Source organism: Sapajus apella, unplaced genomic scaffold (assembly GCF_009761245.1).
Source record: "Sapajus apella isolate SASKATOON/1434 unplaced genomic scaffold, GSC_monkey_1.0 scaffold62, whole genome shotgun sequence".
NCBI lineage: Eukaryota > Metazoa > Chordata > Mammalia > Primates > Cebidae > Sapajus > Sapajus apella.
Genome location: NW_022437002.1, coordinates 11,525,825 through 11,549,504, shown reverse-complemented (window position 1 = coordinate 11,549,504; position 23,680 = coordinate 11,525,825). Strand labels below are relative to the sequence as shown.

At 47.1% G+C, this 23,680-nt stretch overlaps 1 protein-coding gene, 1 long non-coding RNA gene and 1 other non-coding gene across 7 annotated transcripts in view; all 3 read left to right on the top strand.

Moving 5' to 3' along the window:
- The first annotated feature begins 327 nt into the window (after positions 1-327).
- PABPC4 (poly(A) binding protein cytoplasmic 4) lies at positions 328-15,633 on the top strand. Of its 5 annotated transcripts, none has more exons than XM_032247567.1 (16): positions 328-1,344; positions 4,450-4,643; positions 5,206-5,321; positions 6,545-6,684; positions 6,851-6,945; positions 7,578-7,715; positions 8,353-8,448; positions 10,814-11,086; positions 11,419-11,506; positions 11,651-11,722; positions 12,272-12,358; positions 12,453-12,580; positions 13,756-13,846; positions 13,963-14,093; positions 14,374-14,476; positions 15,317-15,633. In XM_032247567.1, exons 1-15 carry the CDS (start codon positions 1,152-1,154, stop codon positions 14,461-14,463), a joined length of 1,932 nt encoding a protein of 643 aa, XP_032103458.1. In that variant the 5' UTR covers positions 328-1,151; the 3' UTR covers positions 14,464-14,476; positions 15,317-15,633. The 5 variants fall into 5 exon arrangements, with proteins under 5 accessions (XP_032103458.1, XP_032103456.1, XP_032103459.1 ...); XM_032247565.1 differs by having other exon boundaries at positions 11,651-11,770; XM_032247566.1 differs by having other exon boundaries at positions 1,082-1,344; positions 11,651-11,770; positions 14,374-14,433.
- LOC116529642 lies at positions 8,718-8,852 on the top strand. Its single transcript, XR_004259579.1, has one exon. It is a non-coding gene; the product is annotated as a small nucleolar RNA SNORA55 (small nucleolar RNA).
- Positions 15,634-21,843: 6,210 nt separating the features above from the next.
- Positions 21,844-23,680, top strand: part of LOC116529571 — a 23,129-nt gene continuing 21,292 nt past the window's right edge. Inside the window, exon 1 of the long non-coding RNA XR_004259549.1 lies at positions 21,844-23,536. This is a non-coding gene — a long non-coding RNA (uncharacterized LOC116529571). The remainder of the gene's footprint in view (positions 23,537-23,680) is intronic.

The window sequence follows — 23,680 nt, the reverse complement described above, 5'->3', positions numbered from 1 at the left end:
TCCACTGAATTTTCAACATCATGCTTGTGGGCGGGTTAAATGGCCCCTAGGTTCTATTCTGGGTTGATGGGCGGGAGGGTGTTAAGGATTTATTTGTTACATAAAGAGGCCCTGGGGTCTCCGGTAGCCGCGAGCTGGGCGGTCCTCCGCGCGCCAGGGGTCGCTGTGGCGCCGCGCGGCCCCGCCGGGTCGCTCTCGCGTGGCCGCCCCGCCTCGGGCCCCCGGGCCGAGTGGGCGGGCACGACTGCGCCCAGGTCGCGAGGCGCCCTTCGACCAGCAGCGCCCGGGGCGGGCGGGTATAAATGGAGCGGTGGCTCCCTCGGCCGCCTCTCTCCGCCCCGGGTCGCTGCCGCCTCTGTCGCTTTCGGGCTCCGCAGCCTGAGGAAAAAAAGAGAAAAAGATAAAAAAAATCCGAAAACGCTTCAAAATCCTTAAAAAAAAAAGGGAGAAAGAAAAAGCGAGTCCTCCTCGGAGAACCCGCGGGGAAGTCACTTTCGCACGCTTCCGGCCTGCCCCGCGCCCGTCGCCGCCGCGCTTGGCGTCCGTCGGTCTCCGTCGGTCCCGGGGTGAGCCGCCCGCCCGGCCCGCCGCGCCCTCCGCCCCCTCCGCCCGCCCGAGCCCCGCGCCGGCCCCGCGCACCACGTGTCCGCGCTGCCCTTCGCCGCCAGCCCGGGGCTCGCGGAGTCGGCGCCCACAAAGATTTGGTTTCCCTTTTCCCCGGCGGTTGTAATCTTAAACCGCCGGAGCCCGAGGCCTATATTTATAGAGAAACGCGTGTCCCCGAGGCCGCCGTGGGCAGCGTCTGGTCGCCTCTTAAAGGATCTTTACCCTTCGGAAGGGGATTCCCCATTTAATTTTTCTTTCTACTTTGATTTTTTTGAAATTTGGAGCTTCACACCAGGACTGCGGAGAAGTGCAAAGTCGCGGGGAGGGCCGTATTGTGCGGAGAGCCTTTTGTCTGCGGTGCCGCGGCCGTGGGAGCCGGCCCCCGCCTCCGTCCAGTCTCCGAGCCCGCCGACTCCAGCTCATCCTCGCCGCTGCCACCTGTGAGCCGCGGCGCGGGCCCCGGCTCCGAGGGCGCCCCTTTTGTCCTGCGGCGGGCCCGATAAGAAGTCCTCCTGGCGGGGCTCGGGGTGGTGGGGGGCGGGGAGATGAACGCTGCGGCCAGCAGCTACCCCATGGCCTCCCTGTACGTGGGCGACCTACACTCGGACGTCACCGAAGCCATGCTGTACGAAAAGTTCAGCCCCGCGGGGCCTGTGCTGTCCATCCGGGTCTGCCGTGATATGATCACCCGCCGCTCCCTGGGCTATGCCTACGTCAACTTCCAGCAGCCGGCTGATGGTGAGTAGAAGCTGTGCCCACACGTGCGTGGGAGCCCGGCGGACCCCGGGAGTCGTCTTCCGGCAGGGCCCTCCCGCCGAGGAGGGCGGCCTCAGGACAGCATGTTGCCACCGAAGGTGGGAGCAGGGTGCAGAGGTTGAGAGCACGGACCTGGCATCAGATGACTCGAGTTTCAGTCTTGTTTCTACCACTTGCTAACTGGGTGACCTTGGGCTACTCGCTGGTGTTGCCGGTGGTGGGGTTGGAACCCAAGGAGACTAAAACAGGAGTAGAGGGAAGTCACTGGCATTCCACTGTGTGTGGTCCTTGTCAGTAGGACTGGGCTGTTAGAGACCCTTGCTTGTGCCCTCTCCCAGGCCTGCCAAAAAGGCGGGACGTGTGAAACAATTTCCCCGCAAAAGTTTTGCATTGCAAAGCTCCTGTCCACTCCCCCACCTTTACTAACCTTGACCCCCTGATGTGCTGATAAGGGATCCCGTCAGGGCAGGCAGGAAGCAGGGGGAAGGATTCTGTGCGTTAAACTCTAGCAGAGACTTGGGTTAGTGTCACAGGAGCTGCGTGTGCCAGGCCGGTTCCCTGGTCAGTGTGTTTGCCACTGGAGTGGAGGAGTGCTTTGCTCTGGACAGATGGTATCCAGGCTCTGCTGTAAAGAGTGGTGTGGAGGTAGTTTGGGGAAGCGTCACTTGAAAGTCTGGGCTGGTGGCATTTGTCACCTTCGCTGTAACAGTCCTTTGCACTTGTCAGAGCCCTTTTACTTCATCCGATCTGAAGAAAATGGAACTCCTGAGAAGGAAAAGGAATGCAAAAAGGAAGCCAAGTTGGGACTCCCAGCACAGTGCTCTGCCACCCCAGATTGTGGCCTTAGCAGGAGCTTGGAGAAGTATGCTGCAGGCGTGGCAAGAGTGAGGCCAGAGGAAACCTGATCAGAGGCTGCACGTGACTCCAGATTAAAAAGGAACAACTGCAGAGATTATGACTGGGAGAAACAAGCCATTCTATAGCAAGAGATCTCCTGGCCCCTAGTGTTGTGCCCACTTGGTTCACTGTCTGAGGCCCAGAGTTTACTTGGTCGGGTTGCAGCTGAGACCAGAGAATTGGACATGTTGAGAGCGACTAGGTATTGCTACCGTCAATCCAGTGTGCTCCAAGCTGAGTTCTGTCTATGGCCATAGGAGCGCAAAGAAGGTAGCTGAGCATGGTCATTTTGGGAAATAGTGTGTACGGCATTAGCTGTTGTCTGTCTTCTTGAGTTCTGAACAAAAGTCGTGTCACTTAGAGATAGCAGAAGCTATTGGTCAGTGTGTCTGCCAACACATATTTCTGCAGGACCTCTCTCTGCTATAAATAAGTGCAGCCAGATTTGTCAGACTAAGCCGGCTTGCCTTGTGCAGTGCTGTCTGGAAATAGATGAGGAGCTGTGTTGAAATGGGCTCCTTTACTGCTAATTAATGAAATAGTTTTCGATCCCGGCTGTCTATCTCTGATAGCCATCAAAAGCAAACTTCTTTGTACCTGAACTGTTCCTGACTTGGTTCTGTGTTGTCATCTCCCCTTTTCCCAGCTGCCCCCATACAGATGAGCCCACCTTCTGAAGCGGGTGGGGAAAGTTGTTGGAAATAATGAGTGAAAATAAATTCTGGCTGATGCAACGGTTGAGCTTGTAGAGCACCAGAGTTGGGGAATTTTGTCCCCTGATGTAAGTGAGATGCTGTCTTGAGGCAAGGAGCAGGTTGTCCTGCTCTGAGCCTGTGTAAATCCTCTCATGGAGGAGGTTCTGGGTCAGGCCATTGTTAGTAGATGCCATAATAGCCTTAAGGAAAAGTGGCCACCAGACCTGGGTATCCTTGTTGCCATTAGTGATGAGAAGTGTTTTGGCTGGCAGGTGGTGATATGTTTAGCTTTTGTTTCTTTTTTCTTTCCCTTCCTTCCTTTTTCTTTTTCTTGAGATGGAGTTTCGCTCTTGTCACCTAGGCTGGAGTGCAATGGTGTGATCTGGACTTACTGCAACCTCTGCCTCCTAGGCTCAAATGATTGTCCTTTTCCGCCTCCTGAGTAGCTGGGATTACAAGCACCCGCCACCATGCCCAGCTAATTTTGTATTTTTAGTAGAGACGGGGTTTCTCCATGTTGTTCAGCGTGGTCTTGAACTCGACCTCAGGTGATCTGCCTGCCTCCCAAAGTTGGGATTACAGGTGTGAGCCTCCGTGCCCGGCCCAGCTTTTGGTTCTTTAAATGGTGTCTGTGGCGCACACATACACTTGGTTGGGAAGCTGAGGAAGCATTCCAAGGCACTGGATGGGGAAATTGGTTGGGCATGTGGGGTAGCCAAACCCCTAGAATTCTACAGAACTCCAATTAAGGCTTCAGAAGGCCTGGAAACCAGTAGGTGTGGGGCCTACCACCTGCGCACTGTTCTGCTTAGGCAGAAGGTATCATGGTTTAATCCTTGTGCAGAGAACTTTTCCATATATGACCAGTTGTATCCATTTTGATGATTGATGCTTGTTTAAGTCAATTTTTGTTCTCAGAAATTGAAAATAAAAGAAACTGGACTGAATTCAGGGATAGCACCTTTTTTTCTCCAGATCATTTGCTCCTGGATTGCAGACTAAATGACTTGATAACTTTGATAATCTGGTATTAGTTTCCTAATCACTACCTAGCTGCACAGCTTAGTTACCTAAACTTAAGTTTGTTCATTTTGTAAAATGTGTAATTTCAGCTGTCCCACCTGAGTCATGGTGGGTGGTAGTCTACAAAGTCTCTTCTAAATGGTAAAGCTTGGTCAAATGTGAGGTATTATCGTTGGATCTTGGTGTCATTAAAGCCACTTAGATTGTCTTCACTTATGACCCCTTTATCCAACAAGGGCACAGACCCAAAGGGGGCGTTCAGACTTCTGTCACGAAGTAGTCATTAACTGGAACTTACTCTGCCCTTAGTAACAGTGCAGGCTGGAGGAATCTGATGCCCTTTTATTTTAATAGAGTTGCCTTTTATCAAGGGTGATTACCTTGAAAAGTCCTAGAGTAATCTGTTCTTAGGATGTTGGCCTGTGGGAGCTGACGTTTTCCATCCCTATTGAAATGTGTTTCTCTCCTACAGCTGAGCGGGCTTTGGACACCATGAACTTTGATGTGATTAAGGGAAAGCCAATCCGCATCATGTGGTCTCAGAGGGATCCCTCTTTGAGAAAATCTGGTGTGGGAAACGTCTTCATCAAGAACCTGGACAAATCTATAGATAACAAGGCACTTTATGATACTTTTTCTGCTTTTGGAAACATTCTATCCTGCAAGGTAAACACTGATTAAATGATTTTAGCAGAAAAATTAATTGAATCTTGAAAACAAGATAAATAACCAAATGGAGAACTACCTTGGAAGTGGGCATCAGGGTATGGGAATTTTCAGAATGCTGGGGATGGAATCCTAAAAGTTCCCATGGATAATCTCAGGGGCACACCCAGCATAACCAGCACGTGCTTTTGTGTGCTGTTCTTCCTCAGCCTGAAATAGCCTTCCTGGTTTTTAGCTTTGGAAAGCCCCAGAAGGTTTTTCTTTTGGGTTGGGGGAAAGGAGCAGACCAGAGAAGTGTCTCCGGTCTTCAGTAAACTTAATCCCTTTAGAAGCATAAATTCACTCTCTTCCTTCACATCAGTTTTATGCTGAGCACTTTAAAACTTATGCGATGGTGGTGTATGTGTCTAATGCCACACTACACTGAAAATCTGTTGTGGGCTTGGAAAATGGTTTGTTTTCTTGCAGCACTGTGGTTTGCATAGGATACAAGATACCCTGAGGTTCTCATGTCTCTGGAGCTGGCCAGTGGTGCTAAAGTGGTCCACCTTGTCTTTGACAGGTGGTGTGTGATGAGAACGGCTCGAAGGGTTATGCCTTTGTCCACTTCGAGACCCAAGAGGCTGCCGACAAGGCCATCGAGAAGATGAATGGCATGCTCCTCAATGACCGCAAAGTGTGAGTGTCCCAGTCCGGAGCAACAACCATCGCATGAGCCAGCCGTGGCCCCACCTCGGTATTAACTGGCACACACAAGGCGGCTACTGGTTCTCGGCCCAAGTGTGGCCTGCTCCTACCTCTCCACTCCAGGGCTGGTGAGTCTCCCTGCCTGAGCCGTGGCAGCCCTTTTGACTCGCCAAGGTGGGCTTCCTGCCCAAGCCATGGCCTGCCTGCCGCCTCTCCCTTAATGGCATCTGTCTGTGGGTTTTGTGAGCATCAGCAACTGGGGCTGGCTGGAAGGCAGCTCTAAGCTCACTCTGAGTGGGGGTCTTGGCCAGCGGCAGAGTGGAGAGGGCCCTGGACTGACCAGGAGCTGTATACTAGCAGTGTGACCTTGGCTTTCCTGTGACTCAGGTCTGTCCATGGGTCCCCCGCTAGTGGTTGATGCCAAATTGTCCCCGTGGTTCTCCATTTTCTAACTTATGAATCAGTGACCTCTAATACAAGGCTGGCTCCACAGTAGTACTTGGTGACAATGAAAAATCCCATCCCTTGGCAGAAGAACTTCATAACAGACCTTGTTGCTTTGTTGTGGTTGTTACTGTAGAATGCAGAGAGGGGGAGCTTAGCAAAGTCATGTGGGGAGGAGAAGGGACAATAGGTCTCGGCTGTTAGAAGCAAAAATAATTTTTGTCTTTTGTCTCATTGAATGTACCAAAGGGTGGGTTATGTTTATAATGTCTATCCAGTGGTTGATCTACAGATACCACTAAAAAGAAATAAAATGTCAGTGTATGGATAAGTTTTTTAAGTATAACAGTACCAAAATGAATAAATTTAAAAAGCAAAGGGTGCCCCTTCGCTCCAACAATCTCATGCCTAGGATTGACCACTGTTAACAGTTTGGTTTGTATCCTTCCAGACCTTTTCTATGCATTTACATAGTTGCACAGAAATGAGCGTTTTAAAAACATGGTCATCAGGTTTCTTCATGAAGGCAGTGTGATGTGGTAGGAGTAGCCCTGGTCTAAGCCAGGAGCCCTGGGGCTGGTCTTCACAGGATAGTCCTGCCTTTTTCTCTTTCTGCTGGGGACTTGGGGTGTCTCTGAGCCTCCTCGGTGGTGGATGGGGATCTCGTGTTTTAACCTCTCCTGTCAGCCTTTATCCTGTATTCCTTTGAGTCCCTGGAAATCATGTTTTATTCCTTTGGATGATTGCTGTTCTTCATGGTTTCTTTTTAGATTTGTGGGCAGATTCAAGTCTCGCAAAGAGCGGGAAGCCGAGCTTGGAGCCAAAGCCAAGGAATTCACCAATGTTTATATCAAAAACTTCGGGGAAGAGGTGGATGATGAGAGTCTGAAAGAGCTATTCAGTCAGTTTGGTAAGTTGGGGGTCCTTGTCCCCTTGCACAATTCACCAGACCTGTCTGTTCTTAAGAGATGAGGACACTGTGCCAGAGATTTGCTTCAAGTGAGTGTCTAGAGGGAAGCCTTCTCTCTAGCTATGCCAGAAACGGTGTTACTAATAGTTCTGTCCTTTGGTAATAGGTAAGACCCTGAGTGTCAAGGTGATGAGAGATCCCAACGGGAAATCCAAAGGCTTTGGCTTTGTGAGTTACGAAAAACACGAGGATGCCAATAAGGTGAGTGTACCACAAAGGCTGGAAAAGCTTGTAAGAGGTGGCCTCAGAGTATAAGTAGGGTCTTGCTAGCATCTAGCTGGAGCTGGGATGGTCTGAGTATCTAGTAGTAGATTATAGTATCATTACTATACTCTGGGATCATCTTCCTGGGTTCCACATGTTAATGTATTGCGTAGGTGTTTACAAAGCACTTGGCACATACCTGTCACCTCAGCTATCAGTTATGGAAAGAATAGGACAAATGTTTGTTCCCTGCATAGGTGAGAGAACTAAAGCCCAGGGAGTGCTGATTTGATAACAGCACAGCAGCTACTTGTGGGCAAAACATTGTGCCAGACCCTCAACATTTATCGCTTCAATACCCACACAAGCACCTGCAGAATTTACTGGCAGCCAGAAGATTATCACCCTAGGCTCATGTCACCACAATTGTGTTTAGACACCTGTACTATTTCTATATTATCTAGATGAGTAACCCATTTAAATATTAACCTCACTTTACAGATGAGGAAGTTTGAATTTGTGTGACAGGTGGAATGAATTTAGTTTTCAGTCCTAAGTTGGGACTTAGACCTTTAGAATAAGGCCCCATCTCTGTAACTTGATTTTAAAGACATATTTTTCCTCTCTAGGCTGTGGAAGAGATGAATGGAAAAGAAATAAGTGGGAAAATCATATTTGTAGGCCGTGCACAAAAGAAAGTAGAACGGCAGGCAGAGTTAAAACGGAAATTTGAGCAGTTGAAACAGGAGAGAATTAGTCGATATCAGGTAAGGTGGTCTTGGCCCAGCCTAGCAATGGGATTGGCCGTGAAATGTTTGCAGAACACCCTTATGATTAGCAGGCTTTGTTTTTTGGGAGTTGGAGTCTGTTCTTCCTCCCATTTTCCCCAAGAATATCAGGCTTAATAGGATATACACCTACCACATAGGACTGATTATTAGAGAACCAGAGACAAGAGAAATGAGGTTATTCATCAAGAAGTTCTCTATTCTGGAAGCCTCAGCCTGTTGCTTTTAGCCATATAGGTTCCTTTTACTTAAATGAGACTCCTTTGTTTGGCATGGCTTCAAGAAGACCCCTGCTGGGGTGAAGTGGTCACAAGAGCAGCTGTGGGGTGAAGTGACAAAAGGTGACTGCACTGATGATCCTGTCAGTTTCAGGGCAGTAGTTTCACAACTTGGGGCTTGCATCAGAATCATCAGCAGAGCTTGTTAAAACAGATAGCTGGGCTCTAGCCCCAGAGTTTCTGATTCATTGGGTTTGGGGTCTGGCCTGAGAATTTCATTTCTAACAAGTTCCCAAAGATGCTGGTGCTCCTGGTCTGGAGGCCATCCTTTGGGAACCACTTTCTTCGGGAATATTTGTGGTATACAAATGCAGTTAACAGTCATCTTTTTCTTTCAGGGGGTGAATCTCTACATTAAGAACTTGGATGATACTATTGATGATGAGAAATTAAGGAAAGAGTTTTCTCCTTTTGGATCAATTACCAGTGCGAAGGTATTACAATACTGAGATTTGGGGATCGAAAGCAGTAGTATTCTATTACAGGCTTATTGGCATTTGTTCCATTGAAGGAATAGGATTTAAATTTTGTTCATTTCTGAGAGTAGTTACTACATTTTTCTAGCAAATTCCTCCTTGCCTTCAATTACCTATCAAAGTATACATTCTGGGAGAATGGCATTTCATTCGATTAACATTACACTGTTTCCCAAGCACTGGAATCTGCAGAGGAATTTGGCCCAGCCCCTCCCTGCCAACCCAGAGCACCTGAATCTTTCCCATTCCTTGCTGCTTCGTGCCGGTGTGGGGACAGATGGTGCTACAGTATGAGCAGAGGAAATCCAGACAGGTTGTTTTCCATTTGTCTTGGGGCCTGTCTCTACAGCTCTGCCACACTTTCTCCTTGAGAATTAAGGTATTTTGAAGATTTTGGAATTGGGCTTGGGAACTTCTACCCTGGTCTCATAAAGAGAGGAAAGGGGTATGGAAGATTGTTTTTCCATGTTTCATAGTGTGCATCATTTGCTTGATTTTCTCTGATAATCATATCAACTAAGTTAGCAGGGCAAGTAGGAGCCTTATTTTACAGTTATGGAATTTTAGTCCTTGAACAAGAGAAGAGAACGCTGACTACATGGAGATGATGTACAGCTTATCCTTGGCACTTTGGGAGCAGGATGGAAACTGGTGGCATCGGAATATTTTGGGTTATGGCCTGATGCAGACTCTGGTCTTGGTCAGCAGAGGTGTGTCAGATGCCACAAAGTCCTTTAGTTGATGGAAAGAGAAGCCATGTGGGCTGTAAAGGCTTAGTGGCCCTGCCCTGCTTCTTAGTGGGAGTTCCTCCCAACCTGGGAATGTTGTGCAAAGCAGTGTTATCAGTTGTAGTAGGGAGTTGGCCAGAAGCCAACTGCGAGTTTGCCCAGTTCCTTACCCTTTCCTTTTTTGCAATTGATCCCTTCGACTGGCCCCCATGGGTGGAAGGAGTGATAGTCTCTCCTTGCTTATCTGTCTGGTAGTCAAGTTGGCATTTAAGAAGGGAGCAAAAGAGCCATACCTTGAATTGTCAGTCACCATTTTCAAGATCATGGTGTGGCATTTTTTTTGGCATACCTAACTGACCCACCTCATTGACAGAGTTGTGGAGTGATGCACATCTTTACTTCCCTATCCTCCACTTCAGGAGGCTCTCTGGGCCATTAACTAAGACATAATGCAATGACAGGCACACCAGAGAAGACAGTGAATAGCCTCTTCAAATAAGGAAAAATGCCATTTGTGAATGATGTACTTAATGTGGAAAAAGACTGCCTGAACCAGTAGACCTGTGGCTTTGTAGCTGTTTGGAGTATATAATGGAAATTGAGCCTCAGGAGGGCAAGTAAGACTAGAATCTAGGCTGCCTATCTCTGAGCTGGTCATCTCATTGAATTAATGGTGGCAGTCTTTCTTTTTTTCTTTTTTTTCCTCAGACACAGAGTCTTGCTCTGTCGTCCAGGCTGGAGTGCAATGGTGCAATCTCAGCTCACCGCGCCTCCGCCTCCTGGGTTCAAGCAATTCTCCTGCTTCAGCCTCTTGAGTAGCTGGGACTACAGGGGCACGTGCCACCACGCCTGGCTAATTTTTTGTATTTTTAGTAGAGTCGGGGTTTCACTGTGTTAGCCAGGATGGTCTCGATCTGCTGACCTCAGATCCGCCCTCCTCGGCCTCCCAAAGTGTTGGTGTTACAGGTGTGAGCCACCATGCCCAGCCTGCCTGAGCATTTTATAACTCCTATCCAGTGGTATTCCAAAAGCGTTATCCTGACGTTGCTAAGGGCTTGTTAGAGTTTTGTCCACTGAGGTCTTTGAGCAGATGAGATCTGAAAATAAACTTGTCAGCACTACTGTCAAGATGTTTTGTGGTTACCCAGGGGTAGCTATCCTCCAGGTATCAGGAAACATCTTTGGGTTCCCAGTTTTAACATTAGCCATATCATACTGTTTTGGAACTTTAGCATCACCTGGGGACTTGAAAATGCCTAGGTACCTTAGGGGTTGTGACTTAATTGGTCTGGGGTAAATCCTATGCCAGGTTTGAACCCCTGACCTAGACTCAGTGACTGCAGCAGAACCCACACTTTCTGGTTCTTCTGAATAGTTCCCTGCCCACCCAGGGACATCTCTTTTTTCTTGTCTATTTGTGGGTTTGCTTTGTTTTTTTGAGGTGGGCTCTTGCTACATTGCTTCAGCTGGTCTCAACCTGCTAAGCTTAAGCAGCCGTCCCACCTCAGCCTTCAAAAGAGCTGGGATTACAGGCATGAGCCACCACACCCAGCCAGGGACACCTTATTTCTTAAGTAGCTGGTCTCATTTTGTAGGTAATGTTGGAAGATGGAAGAAGCAAAGGGTTTGGCTTCGTCTGCTTCTCATCTCCGGAAGAGGCAACCAAAGCAGTCACTGAGATGAATGGACGCATTGTGGGTTCCAAGCCACTATATGTTGCCCTGGCCCAGAGGAAGGAAGAGAGAAAGGCTCACCTGACCAACCAGTATATGCAACGAGTGGCTGGAATGAGAGCACTTCCTGCCAATGCCATCTTAAATCAGTTCCAGCCAGCAGCAGGTGGCTACTTCGTGCCAGCAGTCCCACAGGTGGGTGTGCCATATAGTCACAGCTCTTGGGAACCTGCCTGCTGGCAGTATTATGCAGTGGTTGGGGAGAGGGACTTTTGGTTATTAGAGATCTACAGTGTCAGAATAAGGACCCTTTAAGTAAAAATGCGGGACTTGGCCGTGGTCACACACACACACCCACAGTGGCAATGGTAGAGTTAAACAGTCCCCATTAGCTGACCCCTTAGCTTTTGAATAGAAAGAAGGTATATTCTAAATAATTAGCTTAGGTCCTGGTTAGTGAGATGAGCCACTGCTCTAGCGTGGGTTCAGTCCTTACAAGGGCGTTGGGGTATTCTTCTGTCTTACAGGCTCAGGGAAGGCCTCCATATTATACACCTAACCAGTTAGCACAGATGAGGCCTAATCCACGCTGGCAGCAAGGTGGGAGACCTCAAGGTAGGTGGTGGGGAACAGTGATTTGACGGCGTAGGATATACCTGTCTTGGTCTCCCCTGCCTTTCCTGCTTCCCCACTCTGAGGCAGTCTAGGTTCTGGTCCACCTCACTTCTCAGTGATGTGCAATTTTTCTCTTTTCATCAGGCTTCCAAGGAATGCCAAGTGCTATACGCCAGTCTGGGCCTCGTCCAACTCTTCGCCATCTGGCTCCAACTGGTAATGCTCCGGCCTCTCGTGGCCTCCCTACTACCACTCAGAGAGTCGGTGAGCAAACTGGCCTTTAGAAGTGTGACCTGGGGAGGAGGGAGTCAGGATGACTAGGCTCTGCCCTGGGTTGGTCAGTTTTTTGGGCTCGGATTTATCAAGCCCTCGTTCTGTCATCTTAGCTGTGTGCTTAGGTAGGCACCTCAGGAGCAGAGAAACGATAGGAGTTCTAGGTGCGTCCGTTGATTTTAACATTATTTGCTCATCGGTGACTCACGCGAAAAAGGTTAGTTGTAGAAGTTTGCTAGCTGGATGACTACAGAGGCAGCCTGTTCTCTTGGGTGGGTGAGGAATGCAAGGAAACAGTTTTTATAGACTATGCCTTGTATTCCAAGATGCGGAAAGAGTTGGGTGTTAACCTTTGGCTCATCCTCGAAAGTAGCAGTAGAGGCCCCCTGTGCAATGTGTTGTGTAAACGTACTTTGAAATTTCTCCTCCGTGGGACGTGGCCAGTCGGACATCTGCCACCAAAACTGATGTGCATTTGCTGGTCTGTTGTAGGGTCTGAGTGCCCGGACCGCTTGGCTATGGACTTTGGTGGGGCTGGTGCCGCCCAGCAAGGGCTGACTGACAGCTGCCAGTCTGGAGGTGGTATTGGATGCACACAGAACGGGGAAAGATGGGATTTGACGGGTCTTTGCCCAGACTGATGGGCTTTAATTGTATTTGTTCTTTCCCTAAGGCGTTCCCACAGCTGTGCAGAACTTAGCGCCACGCGCTGCTGTTGCTGCTGCTGCTCCCCGGGCTGTTGCCCCCTACAAATACGCCTCCAGTGTCCGCAGCCCTCATCCTGCCATACAGCCTCTGCAGGTGAGGTCCACCAAACAGAATGCTTAAAAGGATTTCCCCCATTTCCACTTGATGTAAAGGAAGTTTTGCTTTGATTCCTTCAACAGGTATTGAATGCCTGCTCTGTGTTAAGATGCTATGTTCTGATTTCACTGTCCCTGCCCTTCAGGGGCTCACTAGTAGGAGAGAAGGGGCTTAAAAGTGCCCTTCTGAACGACAGTTCACTCAGAAATGCCTCAGAGGGGGCAGCCAGTGCTCTCTTATGACATAACGTGCTTACTCAGCTCTTTGAGCCTCCAGGTCACTTCCACATCCAGTGACCTTATTGGATCTTTGGCTGCTCTGTAAGATGTGATTGGTACATTGAGGCAGGAAATTTCAACTTGCAGATCAGATGTTCGCCTTCAAAGCTGTAAAGTGTGTGTAGGAGGGGAAGGGGTTGAACCCAGAGCTTAGATTTTCTAAGCTATAACTTGTGTCTCTAGAGCTGTGCTCTAGATGCAACTAGTTTATTTCAGAGCTTAATAGCAGTTTGCTGTGGAGGTGCCACACTAAGCCTTCAGGCCCATAAGCTGCTTAAATGACTCTTTAACTGTCCTGTCTCATACTCTGTAAGTTGGGGATTTCTTAGAACTTGATGCTATGTAAAATACCTTTTTTTTTTTTAACTAGCGTTGACATTGCATGTTGACAGTTTTTAAGCATTTGATACAAAAACACTTGGTACAATTAAGGTGGTGTGGAATGTAATTATAAATGTGTTGATAATTACACCCTTTGACTCAGTCTGCACTGGGAATTACCCTAAGGAAAAACTGATTTTCAGGAAAAGGTTATATACAAGTGTTCACTTTACCCTTATGTATAACAAGACTTTGCATTCTTGAGTAACTTTGGGTATATTAAGGAAATATCAGGAAATGCTTGCCTGGCACTATAGGTTTGTTTTATTATTTACGTTTCACTTCGCTTTCTGATAGCATGCCATTTTAATTGTAATTGTTTGTGTTTATGTACATATCACTCTTGTTTCTCACCACACCCCTCGGTTCTTTAAGGACTGAAATTAGTTCCTTGAGAGCAAGGACAGCCACCTCGTTCACATAGTCAGATGTTCAGATATTGAATAGACTCTCAACCACCATCAAGTGTTACCCTTTTCTTCATGCTAATCCACTGCCTCTCCTGGTTCCCAGGCACAGCCTGCGGTCCATGTGCAGGGGCAGGAGCCACTGACTGCCTCCATGCTGGCTGCAGCACCCCCCCAGGAACAGAAGCAGATGCTGGGTGAGTGACCCACTTGCTTGCAGAACAAGAGGGGGCCAGTCTGGTGCCAACTAGGACACCAGTGTATATTGTTTACTGGGATTTGATTTTTTTTTTATTAACTACCCTTCCCATAGGAGAACGCTTATTCCCACTCATCCAAACAATGCATTCAAACCTGGCTGGAAAAATCACGGGAATGCTGCTGGAAATCGACAACTCTGAGCTGCTGCACATGTTAGAGTCCCCTGAGTCTCTCCGCTCCAAGGTGAGCTGGGGCTCAGACCTTGCAGCTTCAGCTCTCAGCTTGGGAAGAGTGGGGGCAAACTTGTACCCCCAAGTGCAGCAGAGAGTGGGGTCTGCTGCCACCATGACTCCTCTCTTCATGCCTTGACTGACTGGGGGCTGCTGGGTATTTGGGGAAGCAGTCGACACCAGAAGCCTAGAATCATCTGTGCGGTTGGCTTTGGTCCACCACTAGGTCTGGGCACTAGGGAGGGGTGGAGAAGCTCTCCTAGCTTCACTGACCACCTGGAGATTTCTTGCAGGTGGATGAAGCTGTAGCAGTTCTACAGGCTCATCATGCCAAGAAAGAAGCTGCCCAGAAGGTGGGCGCTGTTGCTGCTGCTACCTCTTAGACAAGGAAAAACCGTATGTGTGGCTATTCTCACTTTCTGCAGTGGTTTCGATTTGTGAATGTGATGCTAAAAGAATGAGGCAGTGGATAGAGCCATTTTCTGCCATTTAACCTGGTAACTTGGGCAGGCTGTTCCCTGAACTTTTTCTGTCACCTGGATGAGTTAATAGGGAGAAAGGAAATCATAGATTGTGAGTTAAAAGGAGCAGCTTTCTCCATAAAGAGCCACCTCATCAGAGCTTTAAGAAGTGCCTTTCTCATAATCAGATCCCAAAGCCTTGTTCCTGTGAGCATTGTCTTTGTGGTTTGACCTGAGGTTGTATATATTCTCTCTGCTTAGCTCTGGGAATACAATAAACATAAAAGACCTTGGTGTTGAGGGTCGTCATGGTCTAGTGGGAGAGACAGGCACACCTGATAAGAGTTAGTTACGTGAAGTGTGTTGCAGGTGACGTCTTATGAGGACTGTGGACTTTGCAGGCTTGAGTGAATAAAGGTCAACTAGTACTGGTGATGGTGGTGGGTGCTCCAGATAGAGAAAGAAGAGACAGTAAAATGAGCTAAGGAAAAAGCATGTGGTAAGGACCAGAGCTGGTGCGTCGGGAGGGTTGACTTGGCATAGTCATGACCCTCTTGTCAAGGGCCTCAGGAGGCTTGTCATCTAGTGATAGAGACCAGAGATGATGCTAAACGTCGTACAAGTGCACAGGAGGACAGACCCAACAGAATGCCCAAAGTGTCAGTACTGCTGAGGTTGAGAAACCTTCTTCTAGACTACCTTTCTTTATCCACTAGATGTTAATCTCTAAATTATTTAATTATGCATTTATTTGTGTTGGTGCTTTTCTTTACAGGATTCAAAAGCCAAATAACCCCTCATGGAATTCAGCTCAAGGTTTGAAGACTTCCTAGCTTGTCCTATGGACCTCAACACCAAGAACTACAAATTGCAAATTTAATAGGTCATTTTGTATCAAAAGGTCAATTATGAAGCACCTAGAATTTTTCAATTATACAAATATATTTTCTGGGTTCTGCTGTGGCCCAGACAGTGTTAACTTTTTTTTTTTCTATTGTGGGTTTTGATTCCCCCCCCCCCCAGAAATTGGTTTTATTTGATGTACTCAAGTCTTACGTTTCTCAATAAAGAAAAAAAATCTCCATAAAACTGCCTCTGTCTCTGACCACAGTTTTACTATGAATTCCAGTTTTCACTGGAAATAACTTTAGGATATGAATTTGTTCCAATGATAGCTTATTTCTTGACTTGAAGCTGACAGTTTTAAGGTTAGCAAGATAAATAGAACTGTTAAAACATTCTGTCCCAGGGCATTCTGTTATAGTACGATTGTTATATCCATCCCCTTTAACTTACAGGGAACAGAGATCTGATGTGGTCAGGGCAGAGTGGGGTTGGCACACTCCCCGAGGATATAGATAGGGTAAGATCTGCAGATCCCAGCTGGTTAATTTAGCCCTGTCCTTCCCTTCCTGATCTCGGCTGGGGTTTGTCCTGTCCCCTCTGTCCTGCAGTCAGTTTATGCTGCATGTGAGTCAGCAGATATAGTTGCCCAGATTGTGCAACCAAGGTTTCCCCTGGCAGTGGGAAAATGTTTGGGAGATCTCTGACTATAGCAAATGAGGTCCTCACTGTTTGTGATTCCTTTGATGCTCAAAGTGACAGTAAAGTTACATTCTAAAGGCCAAGATCACATCTCTTTGTAGCCTACTTTCCCTGCGGCTCCAGCCTTGCTTGCTTTCATTGCTGGAACTTTTGTGGTCCTTCTGTAGGGCCCCACCCAGGCAGTTCTTAGGATGTTCATTCCTCTTGGTGGGCTCCTTTTCCTTAAGATCTGGTGTCACCTTAAGAGATCTAAATATGTCTTTCCTGACAGCCCCTTCCCTTAATGCGATGCCGGATGGGGCGGGGGCGCAATGCGGGCTTCCGGCGGAAGCGCTGAAAGCAAGATGGCGGCCGCCGCAAGGGTCCACTATGCTGGCGTGGAGCGAGCCGGGGTCCTCGCGGGCAGTGCCAAGATTGAGCCGGGAGTGGGCAGAGTGGAAAGGGTGCAGACCCGTGGCCCCACACATCCTGGGCCAAGTCTCCTGTAGGGCTTCACGCTCTCGACCTGTGAATGGTACCCGCTAGCGCTGCCCAGATCCCTTTTCCCTACCCCTTCCAAACCTGGACCCAGAGCGGTGGTTGCGATCTGTTACCGTGACCTCAACGCTCATTCCAAACTGGCGCCCGTTTGTTCCACAAACTCCATTACCTCTGGCCCATTAGAGGAAGGAGGTCCCAGAATAGCTGGGAAATTACGAGAACAGCCTCACTGTGCGGATTGGTGAATGCTGTGATGCGGTTGTATGATGGACAGTGATGTTGAAAGCCAGACTGGGGAATGACTTCTCCATCCGGAGAGATGAGGGTAAACTTCCGGGATGCTCTGGGTCCAGAGATGGATTTGAAACATGCAAAGTTAATCAAGCAGCTCAGATGGGAGCTAGGCTGTTGCCTGAATGGAGACAGGCAGTAAGAGCCAAAACCAAGAGTCTGGCACTTGGGGGCAAATAGTTTGGCATTGGAGACAAGGGGAAAAGAGGCAAGAGGGTGGGACCTAAGATTATGAAGGTCTTATATGGCATACTAAAAAATGCAGATTTTTTTTCCGTTGGCCATTGGTCTGCTTTTGAAGCATACCAACTAGAAGAGTCATGTAATCATATTTGTATTTTCTTGGGATAATGGAGGAGAAAGAAAAGGCTATCGCGTTCAGGAAATTGTCACCATACCCAGGGAAAAAATGTAGGTCAGAAGAGGGTCGGAGAGACGAGTGTACCTCACAAGTGATTTTGTTATACCCAGAAGAGTTTTGGGACCCCACCTTTCATTTCTTCCCTGTGCTCATGTTAACAAGGTATTGGAGCAGCTGCATCAAAAGTGTGGAGACATTGATTCAGAATGCTCTTGGTGTCTTCAGAGGGAGTGAGGACAGAGTTCTTCGTGCTGCTTTTATTCCATTTGGAAACATCACAGATATTCTGATTCTACTGTATTACGAAACAGGTGACACTGAAATTATGTCAGATTCCTTCATGTCAGATTCCCAATGCCAGGAAAAGAACTTAGGAAAAAATTTTAAGTCATGTGCATTCTGTGTATGGCTGGTATATAATGAAGTTCAGGGGGGTATCTCTTTAGGTCAGTATGATGGTGATCTTGGAGATGGAAAAGGAAGATTCTGAGGACAGTAGGGCTAGGATGATGGTGTGGCTATGGGTTGAAATTTACAAAAATTAATCTGTTGGATTTGAGGGTAGACTTTCTAAGTTGGAACCATTTGGGGGCATTGATTTCTGATCATTTAATATAAAAAGTGTATAGTAAGAATCAGTAGGAGGATAGTTTCAGAAAAAAAAAATTTTTTTTTTTGGGGACAGAGGCTTGCTCTGTCACAAGGCTGGAGTGCAGTGGCGCGATCTCTGCTCACTGCAACCTCCGCCTCCTGGGTTTAAGCGATGTGATTCTTCTGCCTCAGCCTCCTGAGTAGCTGGGACTACAGGCATGCACCACGACACCCAGCTAATTTTTGTATTTTTAGTAAGACGGGGTTTCACCATGTTGACCAGGATGGTGTCGATCCCTTAACTTCATGATCCGCCAGCCTCGGCCTCCCAAAGTGCTGGGATTACAGGTGTGAGCCAACCTCACTCACCTGGCCTGAATTTTGCAAAGTTTAAAATTGGTGCATTGTTTAGCTATATTTATTTAAAATGAAATGACTTATTTCTGGATGCATTGCTGAATAAACCAAGAAAAATCTAAAAATTTGATTTTCATTTTGTAAATGATATCTGGATATGGCATGCTTCCTCCTATTGCTCACATATTAACAACCCATTTCTGCTTTTGCAGAAAAGCACCAAGGATTCTCTTTTGTTGAATTTGAGTTGGCAGCAGTAAGAAGTTTTCCTTTCAACGTTTGACTAGTGTCACTCTTGTCATTGATTACAAATGGTGTCAGTCTGTTTGAATGGATGTGGTAGTTTCCTTGGGCTGTCATAACAAATTACCACAAACCTGGGTGGCTTACAACAACAGAAATTTATTATCTCACAGCTCTGGAGACTAGAAGTGTAAAATCAAGGTGTTGGCAGGGCTATGCTCTCTCCGAAGGCTCTAAGGTAGACTCTTGCCTTGCCTTCCTGGCTTCTAGTGGCTCCTCACAATTCCTTGGCTTGTAGTATCACTTTAGTCTCTGCCTCTGTCTTCACATGGCTTTCTTCCTTGTACGTATTTCTCTCTGTCTTCTGCTCTTATAAAGATACCAGTCTTGGGAGGCAGAGGCAGGTGGATCACCTGAGGTCAGGAGTTCAAGACCAGCCTGACCAACATGGAGAAACCCCATCTCTACTAAAAATACACACAAAAAAATTAGCTGGGCATGGTGGTGCATGCCTGTAATCCCAGCTACTCAGGAGGCTGAGGCAGGAGAATCACTTGAACCCTGGAGGCAGAGGTTGCGGTGAGCCGAGATTGCACCATTGTACTCCAGCCTGGGCAGTGAAACTCTGTCTCCAAAAAATGATAATAAATAAAAAAGATGCCAGTCATTGGATTTACCGTCTATCATATAACTGCATAACAATTCAGTATGACCTTATCTTAACTAATTACATCTGTGAAGACTCTACTTCTTTTGAGACAAGGTCTTGCTTTGTCATTCAAGCTGGAGTGCAGTGGTGTGATTATAGTTCACTGCTGCCTTAAACTCCTGGGCTCAAATGCTCCTGCTGCCTCAGCCTCCCAAGTAGCTAGGACTATAGGTGCACACCACCATGCCTGCCTAATTTTTTAAATTTTTGTAGAGATGGGGGTCTCACTATATTGCCCAGGCTCATGTTCAACTCCTAGCCTCAAACCATCCTCCCGCCTCAGCTTCCCAAAACTTTGGGATTCTGAGGTTTAGGCAGACATTAATTTTGGACAATGCTATTCAACCCATTATAGTGGCTCAGTAGTGGCTTTTGCAGAGAAACGGGAAGTTCTGGTTGAAGGATGGCCCACCAGGCCTGGCTCAGAGTTCCCTTCCTGTATTCAGAGTATAGAAGACAGGTCTTGCAGAGGCCTGAGACCTCTGGCCTGGCATTGCTTGTTCCTGTTTTACTGTGTGTATTCTCTCTCTCCATCACCTGGGCACACATCCGTATACCACCAGCTCTAACAGGCAGTACACTCTTAGTAAAATACAGTCTAGGCAAGTAAGAGGGGAAATTGTGTCTTTTTTTGTGCTACTGAGTTATTATTTGAACACATAAGAAGAGTTGAACTATAGGCATGAACTTTTTCCTTGTATATTTTTGGCAGGATATTGCTGCAGCTGTCAACAATGTAGTAATGGCTGAGAATCTTTGTTTTTTACTGAAGCTGTTATTTGGTGCTACTTTTTGGGGTAGGGAATGTGCCTATTGTGTTTCCAGTTTCCATAGTTTCTTTTCTTTTTTTTAATATATATTTTTTCATTAAACCAAAAACAACAATTTCCATAGTTTCAAAGTTCTGTAGCAATCACAGGTCATCATTATTTGAAATAATTCACTGTGAACTGGCTACTTATAAAATTAATTCCTTTTTTTTTTTGAGACTGAGTCTCACTGTATCACCCAGGCTGGAGTGCAATGGCGTGATCTCGGCTCACTGCAACCTCTGCCTCCCAGGTTCAAGCGATTCTCCCGCCTTAGTCTCCCAAGTAGCTGGGATTACAGGTACCCGCCACCACACCTGGCTGATTTTTCTATTTTTAGTAGAGATGGGGCTTTACCATGTTGGCCAGGCTGGTCTCGAACTCCTGACCTCAAGTGATCTGCCTGCCTCAGCCTCCCAAAGTGCTGGGATTACAGAAAATTTAATTCTTAACCAGACATCCTTCTCATTTCACACTTGTGTAAATACCAACCACCTTTGTTGGCCAATCTCTTCTTGACTGTTTTGCAGAAGTCAGCAAACTCCAGCCTGTGGGCCAAATGATCCCACAGTCTGGTTTTGGTATTTTTAAATTTTATTTTATTTTTATTTTTGACACAGTCTCGCTGTATTACCCAGACTGAAGTGGAGTGCAGTAGCATGATCTCGACTCAGTACAACCTCCACCTTCCTGACTCAAGCCAGTCCTCCCACTTCTGACTCCCAGGTAGCTAGGACTACAGGTGTGTGCTTCCATGCCTCACTAGTTTTAGTATTTTTTTGTTTGTTTTGAGACGGAGTCTCACTCTGTTGCACAGGCAGGAGTACAGTGGCACGATCTCAGCTCATTACAACCTCCGCCTCCTGGATTCAAGCAATTCTTCTGCCTCAGCCTCTCGAGTAGCTGGGATTACAGGCACATACCACCCTGCCCAGCTAATCTTTGTATTCTTAGTAGAGACGGGGGTTTAACCATGTTGGTCAGGCTGGGCTCGAACTCCTGACCTCATGATCCATCTGCCTCGGCCTAACAAAGTGCTGAGATTACAGGCATGAGCCACTGGGCCCCGCCAATCCATCTTTGTTTCTACAAGCAAAGGACATAGCTGTAATTATAACCTCAGTCTTACTAAATTAAGGAATCTTTTTTCATAGAACTTTTAGTTCTCACGAAAAGGCCCAAAACTTCTTTTGAAGTACCAGTTGTTCTTGGCTAATGAAATATTTCTACACTTCATTCCATGTTCTTTGTTAGGGCTTCATCAAACATGCCCCTCAGCAGTCAACAATAGCATTTTTTCTCCAGTCCAAAGCTGACCTTGACTTTATAAGGTAGACTCAGGTACTTGGTAACTGCATTTACCCTTATAATTTTAGAGAGTCCTGAACTCAAATCCAAAGATCTTGCCAGCACAGAGCTTCCTGTTTGTTGGTATTGAAGGAAGTGCATGGTAGCTCCAGGGCATTCTAGTGGTTAGCTTTGTGCTTAGCCTGCTTATGGGGTGCAGGTTCCTGGGCTTGGAATCACAAGCAGGTCTCAGGCTCCTGGGAAGTAAATGGAAGACTGTCAGGTATTCTTTCAACCTAACAGGTTTAAGTAGCTGAGTTGTATTTCAGTCTTTTCAGAATGAATCTGAGCTCTTTGGGTGGATAATTTGTCATTTTAGCCAAACCAATGAGAGTTAAGGAAGGCTCTTCCAGACCAGGTGAGTGGGAACAACTCACAGATTCCCTGTCATGTCCACAGCTTTGGCCTTGGCTACCTTTTTTATTTTTGGATAGAGTCTTACTCTGTTGCTCAGGCTAGAGCGAAGTAGTGTGATCGCAGCTCACTGCAACCCCTGTCTTCTAGGTTCAATTGAGTCTTATGCCTCAGCCTTGCAAGTAGCTGGGATTACAGGCATGCACCACCACACCTGGCTAATCTTTGTATTTTTAGTAGAGACAGGGTTTCACCATGTTGGCCAGACTGGTCTCTGATCCACCTCCCTTACTTCCTCTTGTAGTGATGGTATGAACCCAAGTAGAGTGGTTTATAGTGGAGAAGAGACTGTAGCACCTCCATGGAAATAAAAAAATGAGTTTGAGATTCTTAGTAAAGGTGGAGGCACTGCCCCATGTGAAAGACTAGCTTTTGGACACAGTCACAACTATGCCCTGTCAGCCTTGACACAGGATGGGACATTCCTTTTGGCTTGATTTAGTTCTTCCTCCTTATTCTCATTCACTTCTGTTAAGAGCTGGACTTAAGGCCTGACATTTCCCAGTGGCAACTTGTCTTGTTCTAAGAGGGAACTTCTGACTATGAAAGCCTACTTAGTGAGCCCACTTTGTTGGCTAAAGCAGTGAAGAACTGGACATAGCTAATTAGCTATTGGCTGATGGCTTGAATTTCTTAACATTCATTTGATTCCTTCCTTTCAGTTTGGTCAGATGAAGACTGGGCGGAGAAGTTTTCTGGGAAGAGGATGAAAAGAAAGATGGTTCAGAACCTCCCAAAGTGGAAAGCCAAGAGATGAGAATGAAAGTTCATGCTTCCAGAGGAGAGGCTGCTGCTTTCCACCCAAGGAACTGAGGTGAGTGGTGTTGGGTGAATTGAAAGGAGAAGTTTTGGGTTTCTGATCTAGGTGAGAAGTACCTTATGTGGGCTCAGGGATTTGTGATTGCTGCTGAGTGAGGCAAATATCTGAGATGAGAAAGGGTGGTGAGTACTCCCCATCACCAGCATCCACTGTCCTAGTCTTTGGCAGCAGGCTCACTGTCTTCCTGTTCCTGCCCTGATTCCAAGGGGGCAGAATCATGTAGAGGTCCCTTCCCCTCAGTCACTATGCAGGCACAAGGCTCTCCCCGCCCTCTGTACTTGCTTCTGCTTCTCCATTAGACCATCCTGACTATTGCTTCCCAGGATAACTTGGGGGCTCCTCCTCCTCTGTCCACCCTTGAGCAGTGATATTTTCCTGAATTCCTTTCTTAGCCTTTAGCTCCTCTCTCCACATTATCCTTGTGCCATGCCAGCCACTTCTATCGCCTAAGGTTATAACGATCATTCATTGTCCAAGTGATATTCTGATCTCTATCCCTAGCCCTGACCTTTCACATGTTTCTGTCTGGAAGTCTTATAGGCACCATAAATAAAGCATATCCCAAACGGTTGTCATCACCTTTCACTCTTGTCTTCCTTTATGCCCAGTCTTGGTTCACTTTGCCGTCTTCAACATAGTCACACCCAAACCAGATTCCCCAGTCCCATCTTAGACCCCTCACTATATTTCATACCTAATACATTGCCATACCCTGCTACTTTTATCTTTTAAATCTTGCATTTCTCCTCTCCAGTTTTTTTCTGCCGCTGTTGTCTTGGCTGAGGCCTTATCCTCTCTCCTGTGAATAATTGGAGTAGCTTCCTAACTGGTCTACCTGCCTCAGGCCTGCTCTCCTCCTGTCCTCAGCAGCCAGAGGGAGCTTTCTGAAGGGCTGATCTGACTATACCACTCTCCTCATTTATAGGATTGACTCCAGCCTCCATCAAAAGAGACGGAAGGCCTCTCTGTGTTCTGACCCCTGCTTATCTCTCCACATTTTATCCCCATTTTTTTTCTAGGAAACAAGAGTTTGGGCCGGGTGCGGTGGCTCAAGCCTGTAATCCCAGCACTGTGGGAGGCCGAGGCGGGTGGATCACGAGGTCAAGAGATCGAGACCATCCTGGTCAACATGGTGAAACCCCGTCTCTACTAAAAATACAAAAAATTAGCTG